This window comes from Quercus lobata, chromosome 2, assembly GCF_001633185.2.
Source record: "Quercus lobata isolate SW786 chromosome 2, ValleyOak3.0 Primary Assembly, whole genome shotgun sequence".
NCBI classification, from domain to species: domain Eukaryota; kingdom Viridiplantae; phylum Streptophyta; class Magnoliopsida; order Fagales; family Fagaceae; genus Quercus; species Quercus lobata.
The window spans coordinates 95,663,223-95,675,590 of NC_044905.1; the positions used below are offsets into that span (position 1 = coordinate 95,663,223).

The 12,368-nt window shown below is 34.2% G+C and overlaps 1 protein-coding gene across 1 annotated transcript; it reads right to left on the reverse strand.

Moving 5' to 3' along the window:
- Positions 1 to 272: 272 nt before the first annotated feature.
- LOC115977346 lies at positions 273 to 5,685 on the reverse strand. Its single transcript, XM_031099165.1, has 5 exons — positions 5,275 to 5,685; positions 3,584 to 3,739; positions 3,176 to 3,271; positions 2,133 to 2,253; positions 273 to 543 (listed from the first exon to the last, which is right to left on the reverse strand). The coding sequence occupies exons 1-5, from the start codon at positions 5,581 to 5,583 to the stop codon at positions 374 to 376; spliced, it is 852 nt and encodes a 283-aa protein (XP_030955025.1). The 5' UTR covers positions 5,584 to 5,685; the 3' UTR covers positions 273 to 373.
- Positions 5,686 to 12,368: the final 6,683 nt, after the last annotated feature.

A 12,368-nucleotide genomic window follows, 5' to 3' on the forward strand; every position in this document is an offset into this window, starting at 1 on the left:
GTATAGGACATGTTAATTTTGTGCTAGTTAAATTAGTTTTCAGCTAAACAAAGTAGAGGATATCACTCATCAAAATTCCAATTCCAGCGCAAACACAAGTAAATCCATTTTCATAATGGGCCTCACGTTCATCTATTACTTATATTGAGATTCCAGAGTTTATATTTTAATGACGATTACATTAATTTTTCCAAAGCAAATGTGTCACTATATGCTCACTTTACATTTCAAAATATAAATGATAAATACATTTTTTTTTTTTTAAATGATCCCATAAACAAGTTTGTAACAATATCGCAGAAAAGCATGTCAAGGAATAAGAAAAAAAACAAAAATAGCACAAAATAAATGATGCTATACAAACATTGCAAAGTCACAGCTGCGTGCCAGGGAGACCAGTCCATAAAAGCAGTCTTCGAGGCCGATCTAGAAATCTGGCTCGCCAGGCAGGCTCATCATTTTCATATACAAAACTACTCTTCATATACAAGTTCTTTGCTGGTTCATTGTCAATAGCCACGTGGACATATAGATCAGTTATGCCTGAAAAAAATCCACGAATCCAGTTGAAATATCAGGTTAGCTTGGCTTAATCCTTTCCAGCATTTGCATAAATAAAATTGATAAATAAATAAAAAAAATATCAATTAAATTCAAGTGTGACGAGAGAGAGAGAGTATAAAGTTTTAAGCAACAATTAGCCTCTTGGAGACTCAAAATTTTACTTTGGAAAATAGCTTGGGATGCTCTTCCTACTAGAGAAGACTTGAATAGGAAATGGCCTCAAAATGACTTATCTTGTGTGCTTTGTAACCACCCCACAGAATCCCTATGCCATCTGCTCATTTGCCCCTTCTCTATCACTACATGCTCCCTTACTGAATGGCCATTAATCTTTCTAAGCTGGGTTCTACCAGCACCTTTGAGCTTGTAAAATGTTTGATTTTCCCCCACAAAGTCCCTGTTAATTCCAAAAGAGGTTTCCCTTAAATTCATTCTCTTTATCTCCATCTTTATTGACAACATTTGGAGAATTTGAAACCAATCTATTTTTGCAGGTCTCATTCCTATCTCAAAGAAAGCAGCAGCAGATATCAAGGGGCATATCAAGAGCACCTAGGAGCTTGGACAGCCCTTAAGTCCCCCATATCTGCCAAGTGGATGCCACCTCCTCCAGGCTGGGTCAAGATTAATTTTGATGTGGCCATCAGAAATTCATTCTCTATTGGGCTGCTGTTTGTAGGAATGATCTTGGAGATGTCATCTTTGCCCACACCACATTGATGCCTCCCTCTAATTCTCTCATTGGTGAAGTGAATGCTGCCCTCTTAGCATAAAAATTGGCTAATCATCATAATCTCACAATTTTCCAGTATGAAGGGGATTCAAAATCTGTGATTGACAATCAGCAGTCTCCTACACCCTCTATCCCAGATTTCTTGTTGGATGCTAAGCCCATTGTTTCTTCATCTTTAAAATCCCTATTCAGTTGGGAATTTTGTTTTGTATCCAGAAACCTTTAATTACTTTGCTTGTTGGGCTTCTTTTTGTAAATAGGAAGGGCCTATTGCCATCTCTTCTCTTCCTAATTGGGTTTCTTATCCAGTAGTTAGAAATGGGCCCTCCCCCTCCCCCTCTCTTTTCTCTTAATATAATCTTTATTATCAACCAAAAAATATATATATATATATATATAACTATAAATTAGCAATTACATAAGAACAAAGAAATCATTTACCCAAAATCAGATTGGTCTACTGAATAACATTACACTAATCTCACAAGCAACATTTGTCTAGCAAGAACTTTTTTCCAAAACGTTCAAATTTTTTTCTTGTATTTATTTAACTATTAAACCGCTTCATTCAGTGTGGCTGAAATGAAGGATAAACATCGAAATATTGGAAATATATATATTAATATGGAAGAGACAATCGATTTACAATCTGCTAGTTCTATTGTGTACAACAAGAACAGCTCGGATGCTCAAATGGAAGGTACAATATAGGTATTTGCAGCCATAACACAAGTTAACTCCAAGGAAAACAGTTACCAGCAAACCAAAAGCATGCACGAATGGTGTTTAGTTAAGGCAATGACAGTGAAAGTAAATACACATGGTGAGTTCTTACCCCAATCTTGAGCAACACTCTTTGACTTTGCGACAAGCAAATAACCTAAACCATTTCTATGCAATTCCTGGGCAACGCATACATTGCTTAGATATGCCCTCAAGAAGTCAGCTCCAATCCCCTGTTCAAGTGAACCAAAAGCTCAATTATACTTCACCTGCCCTGTGGAGTTGTGACTGTAATGCTTTTGATTGGTCCAAAGCTCACTGGTTCCACACTCCATGCAAAACCATGCAGTGAGGCTTGTGGCTTGCATGTAACCCATGGCCCAATCAACACCCACAGTTGAACCACATAAAGTTTGTTGACATTTAAAAAAAAAAAAAATTGGGAAGTACATCAAATATATCATAATACAAATAAGGTTTAATAACTGATTTAGTATGGTCTCCAAAATAACAGGTGTTACAATGACATTGCCCATAAACCCAAAACCTATGTATATATTGCATGTTACTTTCTTTTATGTATTAGGATAAAATAACAATGTTGAAATTACTTTTAAAGATAATCCAGAAACATACGTGCAGGAAGCTGGATTGCATAGTATTATCGGAAACATATATCATATCTTTTTACAAGATTAAACAGAATTGGGCTTAAACAATCCCTATATTAAAATCCGGAGAATGAGACAATAATAATAATAATAATAATAATAATAATAATAATGATAATATCCAAGATACTGAAACAGGTCTGTTAGGCTCTAAACTTGTAGAAAATTATATGAATCCCAAATTCCCAATGTTAAACTATATGCGGATCAGGGGAGTTATTATCTAATCCTAAAAGATTTTGTTACTTGGTTGACAAGTTGAACAGTCTCACCATCACACATCTAGATATATTTTTTTTGCAATTAGTGTTGTGAGTCAGTATATGGAAGCTCTTGTCTTCCACATTGGGACTAAAATAGAGGAAAAATATTCAATTTTCATAATGAAATATGCCAATTATGACATCCTGCATGTAATCCTACCAGAAATATGAATGGATATGCATACGATCCAGAAAGTTAAAACTGAAATATGATCAAATACCTCTGGTTTCATTCCTGTTATCTCATCTGGAAGCCTAAGGCACTGGTTAAGATCAAGGGTCCCAACTACAACCCGATCTTCTCCATTGTCAGAAAACTACAAAAGAATATAAGAAACACAATGTCACATAACAACACATGAAACACTAAATTTTTAGATCTAAAGTAAGAAATTTTATCAAAGACCATTACAAGGAAAACTTGATGTCCAAAGCTAATTACATATGAAACAACAAAGATTCAGATCTAAAGTGGTGCTTAATGGCTGTAAAGATTCAAAGATAAGCTGTTAAGCATTTCTTCATCACAATAGAAGCACTACAAGGGACACACAAATCCGCCAAAAACCCACGAGAAACACATGAAAAATGAAAGTTCTTGCCATGTCAAAAAAAGGAAGCAAACATACCTTACATTCAGCACATAGATCATCTGAAAAGCTTGATAACTCTGATAATGGAAGAGTAGCATTTATGCAGGAAACTCTTCTGAAGCCCTCTCTTTTCCCAGCTACACGTTCTTTTAGTGCTTCAAACTCACGCTCGGCCAGGTCTCTCTTATGATCCTAATAGAACTTAACAAGGAAAAAGTACAATCAGTATAATCTGATTCCTGGAAAAAAGAAGAAGAAAAGCTCAAAAGTAGTTGACTCCAAAATGATTACTCCTATATCTTGTGGAAGTTGTGACTAGTGGCAGAAAATATACTGCTTCAAACAACATTTGTTAATCAGTTAAAAAAAGATAAGATGGGAGCAGCAACATACATTTCACCTATTTAAAAAAAAATACATTTCAGGTTTTCATAAGGGACATGAGAAAATCAATCGCATCTCCAAAAACCATGGAAAACTCACTAGCAATAAAAAGGTTGGTTTTGGCCCCAAATAGGTCCTAGGTACAAATCTTACCAAGTAAGAAAGAACCAAAAATGTAATAAGATCAAATGGAGATTGAAAAGGAGTGTGGCTTTAGTGTTTGCTCCTATTATGAGATTATCCAAGATACACTGACTAATTCTTTCCCTGGAAGAGTATTTGGTGTGTAAAGGCCCCTAGGAGGGTCTCACTCTTTGTTTGGACATCCAGTAGCCTGGAACAAGATTCTTACTCGTGATAACCTTATCAAGCGAGGATTTTCGTTGGTTGGATGGTGTTGCTTGTGCCGATGTGGTGGAGAGACATTAGATCATTTGTTGATCCATTGTGATGTAGCATATGTTTTATGGAGACTAGTATTTAGAATTTTTGGGATTCATTGGATGTTATGGAGGAGGGTCATTGATCTCTTGTTTGGGTGGAGGAATTGTTTCAGGAAGCACTCATCAGAGATTTGGAACTTTGTGGCATTATGTTTGATGTGGTTATTGTGGAAGGAGCGAAATGGCCATATATTTTAAAGATACAAAAAGATCAAAGGCCCAGTTGGAATCACTGCTACTTCAAACTATGCTACTTACAAATAGCAACTGCCTTTGAGATCTCACGGAATCACTTGACATTTGTACATAATTCTTTTAGTTTATGGTATGCTCCTCATCGTGAGCATGAAGTAATCTATTCTGCTTAATAAAAATACCATTAATTATCAAAAAAAGAAAGAACCAACAAACAACAACAATAACAAAAATTACCAAGTGGAACCTAATGATATCCATCCATTTATATTTCCAAACATAATACAATAAAGTTAGTGTTTGAACACATGATTTGCACATCGTCCCGTTTCCTTCCCGGACAGAAAAACAATTATCTTAAAAGTAACTCAAAAAGTAAAACTTAACAATTTCTTTTCAATTGAAATTTGCTCCATTCTGTTTCATTATAACGAAACAAATTGTATTCCTTTTCTACAGTCCACACAGACAAGGTACTATCAATCAAATCAGAAATAAAGAAACCAACTTACCTAATCAACCATTGCAAATTTTCCATTCCATTGCTGAGAGTAAAATTTTACCAAACACAGTAAAGTTGACTTTTTTTTCTATGTTCTTTTGTTTTTGGGTCTAAATAAGAAAACCCAAATCTCAAAATTTGATTTTGTTATCAAATTTGAGAGAACAGAACAGAAAAGAAAAGAAAGTGTTTAAAGGACTCACATGGACGGCGTATACAGTGGGAGCAAAGTTATAAAAGGAACGGACACGGAGACACGAGGCTGCCCAGAGCTGGTCTTCTGAGAATGCCTCGGCAACGTTCAACAAGGACGTGTCAACTGTGGTGGTGGTGGTGGCGGTGGTGGTGCAGAGGTGAGAAGCAACAGTGAGTTGAGGTTGAAGGCGGCGAGAGGAATAAAGGGTCCTTTGGAAAGAGAAGGAAGAGAGGCTGCAATTTGAGTTGAGTTGTGTGTGAGAGATAGAGGAAGAAGATGGATAGGTGACATGAGGAGAGGGTAAGAGGAGCGCCATTTCTTTTCTTTTGTCCAAATTTCTCTCTACTCTGCAAACGTTTTGCTCCTTTCCTTTTTTTGCCTTTCATATCCTTTCTACTCTTTTGGACCTTCCTGACTTATCTCAGTAGTATTATTTATTTATTTGCCCATTATCTGCTTGTTTTTCTTTTGTTTTATTCTAGATTTCGGATTTGGATCCTCTCCATTTCTCTTTGAAACGGAGAGTATCCGATTGAGGGCTGAGACTTTAACTAAAATCAATCTATATTTTGAAATATGCCAACTCATTTAAAAGATAAGAGCAACTATATCAGTTCGTGTATGATACACACCTATTTTTACACTAAAAATCTACTTTTTCTATTTTACATATCTATTTTTACAAAACACTCACATTAGTTTATCTATTCTATCATTTGTTTTATTTAAATAATCATTTTCTTACTTTTCTTATTATTATTTTATCTCAAACCCTCTCTCTCCATTCACGAGACTCTGTTCTAGAGTCTTCTCTGAAACTACTCTCTATTCCAACATTTTCACTCCTCTCTATTCCAAACTCTCTGAAATTTCGATCCAAGTAGGGAGCACGACGTCGATTTGAAACTCCGATCCAAGTTGAAATTTCTATCTGAACTTCAAACGCCGATCTGAAATTTCCATTTGAAACTCCGATCCAAGCACGACAAGAAGAACTCCAATCCAAGCATTCTGATCCAAGCACGCCGATCCGCCACAAGCGCTGATCCACTCCTCTCTGTCTCCACAAGCGCTAATTCCATATATTCAAATGTATAAAGTATACTCAAAACACTAGTACACCATTACCAAACCAATTGGTATATAAACAACCATTAGAGCATTTGTCCACAACTTATGTCAAAGATTACAAAACATGATTCTAAATTAGAAAAACAGCATCCTAAGCTAGAAAAATGGCTTGACTATGTGCACCATCCTATGCACTCCACTTAAGACTAATTTCACAGATATTTGGCTCAACTGGTAGAGAGTTGAGTTTAACTGCAAATCAGCAGTCATGCAACAAGATGGATCCAATCAATACCAAGAGGATTCCTCAAATAATCAATTCCTACAAACACCAAAACCAAACCACGAAAGAGATGATACCAATAAGCCTTATTATTTGACAAGTGAATCAAGTGATACAAACTGTATTAGTAAACAGGAAAATTTATATACAAGCATCATACATTTTTTTTTGGATAAGTATATACAAGCAGCATACATAGACTCCCTCTAACAATTATAAACCAAAACTTTTTAGCTTAAACTGATAAATTTTTGCTGAAAGTGTAAAAAAAAAAAAAAGTTAAAACCTAGCTGAATAGTACAATGAAACCCATAAGTAGTACCAAAAAGTGTAACCAGACCCGTAAATAATATCAAAAAGTAGCTAAAAACTAAAATAAACTAAAACTTTTATCAGCTCACACTCACAGTACAGTCTAAAATTCAAATTATTAACAAAGTCTACAAAGGAAGGGGTACAAACACTACCAAATCTAGTAGAATACTCATACAATGACAACAAAAATAAAGATTTTAGCTCAATAATTGATAACTGAAAGCCATTAAGCGTGTGGTTACTTATTTCTATCATCTATCCTTATTGTCCATATAAGCAAAGGGTTATCCTAAAAAGAAGCAATTACATATGAAAGCTTATTTCAAGTTGCGACTATGATCTGAAGACTACCAAACTTACATTAGCATTCAAATCAGTCCCGCCAATAACCCAATTTTAAAACCCAAGAAAAATCATCAAGCTTTATGCTTAATAATAAAACTCAATCATCAAGCCAATCAAAAGTGAAACAAAAAGATATCCAAGGGTTCGGTAAACAAAAATAAAAATTAAAGAAAAAAAAAAACAGAGAAAGACTCATACACCAACTACAATTACCCCAAATCTATAGCAAAGAAGGAAAAAAAATTCAATTAAAGAAAAGCATAATACTTCGTGCTATAAATGAAAGAAAGGGATGATCTTGGCAAAGAAAACAAGAAAAGAAAAGGGAAAAAAAATACATAAATTTGATATCAAAATTTCCTTTAGAAATAGAGGTGGATGGCTGAAACACAATTGGTGCACAATTGTGTGTGGGTGCAAGAAGAGCCGAAGAAGCTTAACCATCGCTGGGTTTGATGGGAGGGAGAGAGAAATAGAGAGGAGAGGGATAGAGAGTTAGAGAAGAAACCTAGACGTTGAAACTAAGGTTAGTTTAGCTTTTTACTCAGTTAAGTCTCCTGTTAGTGCTTTTAAATGACGTGGCAGATTTTAGGCTATTGATTTATTTTAAATCAATCTCAGCCCTTAACTGGACACTCTCTATTTCTAATGAGAGGATCCAAATCCCCAGATTTCTAACAATTCTACCAAACTGCATTAGTATAATGGAATTATATGGTCAAAAGTATAATTATTTATCACATAAAAAAAAAGTTTAATTATTTATTATTATTTTATTAAACTTTTCTCTTTCCTCCATGTATCTATCTCTCTTTTTCTATTGCTTCCAAGGAAACACGGGTGAGCTATTTTGGTCGACGCACCCATCGGTAGGATGTGTCCTCAGTGGTAGACGCACCCACTGGTAGGACGCATCCTAGGTCAAATTTTGGTTTTTTGGACGCAGCCTAATTCGGTTTGAAACAATTCTAAATGATCCAAAATAGAACCCGATATGGCCCAAAATACTTATAAAATAAGAAATTTAAAAAAAAAAAACTTTAATTTCAAACTTATCTTTTATTTAGTTTTAGTTTCAAACTTTCAATATTATATTCTAATTTATGAACATCATGTAATGGTTATGTATTCATTTTATTATCTACTATTACTCTTAAATTAATATATGTTTACCATTATATGAAAAAAAAATGCTTAGCAATATGTAGAAAATATATATTTAATAATTAATTAATAAATGTATCTCATTGCATCGGTGTCCTACTTTTTCAAAAATTGTCATGTTGCCGCACTGCACTCACACCCAAACCCAAATCCACACTTATGCTTCCTAGATTGCTTCTCAGAGTCTCAAACTTCTCTCTCATTGTCTTCCTCTCTTCTTCTCTCAGTCTCTTCCTTAGCCACCTTCGATCTACCACCCCATGTCGCTGATCTGCTATGCCATGTCGTGGGTAGTGGATAGTGGTGGGGTTCCAATCCAATGGGTGGGTAGTGGTGGGGCTCTGATCTAGTGGTGGGCTGTAGGTAGTGGTGGTGGTAGCGGCTTTGGGTTTTGAAAATTTTTTTTATTTGTTTTTTTATATTGAATGAGTTTTTTTAGGTTATTTTAATGTGTTGTATATATTATTTTAATGTGTTGTATGAAAAAATAGAATATCAATTATAAAATGGTGTGTTAAAATAGGTAAAGTAATTTTTTGATATGTGAAAATAGAATTTGTTTAGCACAGTTGATGTTGATATTCTAAATACTAGTATATTTTTCACTGTCACACTCATATTTTTCTTTCATAAATTACTTTTTCAAGAGATTTGCATCAGTCATGCAAAAATTATGTTTATGTTAGCATAAGAACTTATTTTTTCAATTTTACATAATCAATTATTTTAAAACATTCACATCATATTATTTATTTTATTGTCTATTTTATTAAAATATTAATTTTTCATATTTTTTAAATTGTTTCTCTCTCTTCACATATCACAAGTTACAACCAGCATCCACTCTCTTCATTTATTCTTAGGAGACACAAAGAATATATTAAAAAAATACATATACAAACCTACATTAGCCTTGCAAATTTACATGACTATTGTAGCTAAAAAGAAAAAAAAAATACTTAACTTTACACAAACTAGTGTGCTAAAATGAAAAAATACATAACCTCACATAGACCAATGTGTTAAAATTACATGGACTAATGTTTGATGATTTTTAAGGTTGATTGACCAAAATTTTGCATTTAAGCAATTTTGTATGGACTAATGCAAACGCTTTAATTATCATATCTTCTATTGAAATAAGTTGTTTTGATAAAATGGCAAAAAAAAAATGTTATAACTTTTTTGGGGTAGTTAAGTTAGATTTAATTTCAAAAGGTTATTTATATATATATATATATATATATATATTGATAGTCTATTGGAAGAGAGGAGATTTAAACATAATTGAGCTAAATTTTTTTTGATAATTTCAAAAGGTTATACTGATGGATTAAGAGCTAGTAATGAAAAAGGGAAAAACAAAAATGAAAAACCGGCACTTGGCAATTTCTGTGTGAAGGAGTTGATGAATTTGGTGCGTGAACTGTGAGTGCTATTCCCAAATGCATTTTCAGCATTGACGACACAAATATGCAAAGTGTTGATAAAATTAATTGTGTTAATCTGAAAAGCATTTATTAAATGGCACTGGCAACACAATAACCTACATTAATCCACCTCACAATTGGTCACAAGTTTACAAAATGCACAATCTGGCCTGTGTAAGACACAGCACCTTTTTTTTTTTGGCTCTGGGTAAGACACACAGCACTTAATCACATGCCACTTTTCTCTTTCATTCCCAACAACAGATTAATTATTAACGCACAGCACTTTCTTTCTTTTTTTTCTTTTTTTTTTTGAGAAAAGACTCGCAGCACATAATAACATAGCACACCATGACACCACAACCCAGTAACAAATGCAGAAGACTTGAACATAAAAATCAAAATATGTTTATATATAATATAACATGTCACAGGATAATAAAAGAGCAATGCTACACCTATAACAATTTTTGCGATCAATTTTATAATTGCTGAGTTGATAGATTATTATTGATTCTCATATGGACCCACCATCACCATTGACATTACTTTATTATTCACCATTCAAAACTTGCCACTTTAGACAATTGTGAAATTTGTTATCAATTTTGGTGTGTTTTTATACTTATTAGATAACAATATGTCATAAAATAAACATTGTATCAACAATCAAGAGTCTTGTAGTTGAATTGGTACCTCTTCATACACAAAATACTTGGGAGTCTAGGGTGAAAAGGATTCGAACTACGGAATTAGCACGAGTATAGAAAATGATTCGAATTGCGTAGTTAGCAGTACATACACGTGTGCGCACGCGCACACACTCAATAACCCTCACAAATCTGATGTCTTTTTTTTTTTTTTTTTTTAAAGAAAGTTTCAGCCTATCGTGTTCGCACCTGAAGATAACTCTTTATCATCAAATCAAGACACCAATCAGTTTTTGGTGTAGACGGGGATTGAACCCCAGATCTCTTATACAACCATTAGAGACTTTATTTATTGAGCTAACTGGAACCCACCACAAATCTAATGTCTTGATAAGAAAGGATTGATTATAAATAAAATATCATAAACACGGTCAGTTGAGGGTAGATGAGACGTGATTAATGATTTGCTTTAATTAAGCAATGGGAAAGTCTTTTGGTTGCTAGAATTTAGTTTGATGACAATTCAGGGTAATTTGGTTAGCTAAACCAACTTCATTTTGCTTTCCTTGGAAGAAATGATCACTTAAGAATTTTTTAAATTTGAAGGATCTTGTCAATTAGCATTAATTAAATGAGGCCAGATGGCTTTTTCATAGCTTTAATTAATTAGGCTGAGAAGGAAGGGAAATAAAACCGATTGTTAATTAAAGTTATTTTTACTTAAACTTATGGCTTGCACGTGGGCTTGCTCATGGGCTTTGGATCTTGCAAGTGCTCCAAGCCCACTTTGCAAAGTTCTCCTCTCAGGCCCATGTATAAGCTTTAATTGACCCATTTGCCCCTCAATACCGCAATCCCTCAAAACCTCTATTGGTTTTATATGGACATAGTCACATAGGACACTAAAAAAATAGGTACAAATAACGGGCCCAAAATAACTAGGCTTGGTCTATTTTTTTTTTTTTGAAACTAGGCTTGGTCTATTTTGGGCCTTGGGAAAGAGAGATTTAACATGTTCATTCATAAAGCCTTTTACTCCTACCAAGTTGGTCAACTTGTTGACATGAATGTATTGATCACAATATGGAAATTGAGTGATTTTTAGGGTTCTTGCCTCTAAGTCAAAGTGGCCTACGCCAATTTCAAATGCTTGTACACCGGCCTGAAAATGGTGTACACTGCTCTAGTCAGGAAGTTATGAAATGGGCTTAAAAATGAGTTTGTGTCTCGAGAAATAAATTGTTGGGTTTAACACATGATATATGTCAGATCATTGTGGTAGAGATTGTGTACATCATTAGAAAAGGGGACCTTGGATATCGGCCGAAATAAAAGGGGTGACTACAAGGATATTCTATTAATAAGCTCTGTCCATTATTTTGGAAGAGCTTCTCTTCCATCTTAGTAACTTAGAAAACATTGTTGCCAATAGGTAGGCTTTGTCCATTCTCTTGGATGACTGTCCCCTTCTTCTAGGTACTTAGAAAATTTTGCCTTTAGTTATTAGGCTTGGTCCATTAATCTTTTGGACAATCTCTTCCCATTTTTTATTTTTAGTTTTGTTGGGCTGCTACTTCCTTGGGAGGTTAGCTTGTAAATGGGTCATTCCAACCCTTGTTCTCTCTTTTGCCAATGAAGTTTGTAGCTTTTAGTTTTGTAATTATCACTTTCAATTTGTTTTAATGTACATCCATTAAAAAAAGATTAAAAAAAAAAGGCCTAATTAATAGTAATAGAATAACAAGTAGTAGGAAGACTTTTAGTTGGTCACTTGGTCCACACTAATAAGTGACTTGGTCCAAGTGGCAAAGACCATGGAGGAATGCATGCTTGGGCACACCAT

Bases quoted from the DNA above. Each gene is read 5' to 3' on its own strand.
- LOC115977346 (XM_031099165.1), bottom strand. From the start codon at position 5,583: ATGGCGCTCCTCTTACCCTCTCCTCATGTCACCTATCCATCTTCTTCC. The intron at 3,272-3,583 runs GTATGTTTGCTT...ATTCTTTTGTAG, and splicing joins ATCTATGTGCTGAATGTAAG to TTTTCTGACAATGGAGAAGA. The intron at 544-2,132 runs GTAAGAACTCAC...GATTTTTTTCAG, and splicing joins GAGTGTTGCTCAAGATTGGG to GCATAACTGATCTATATGTC.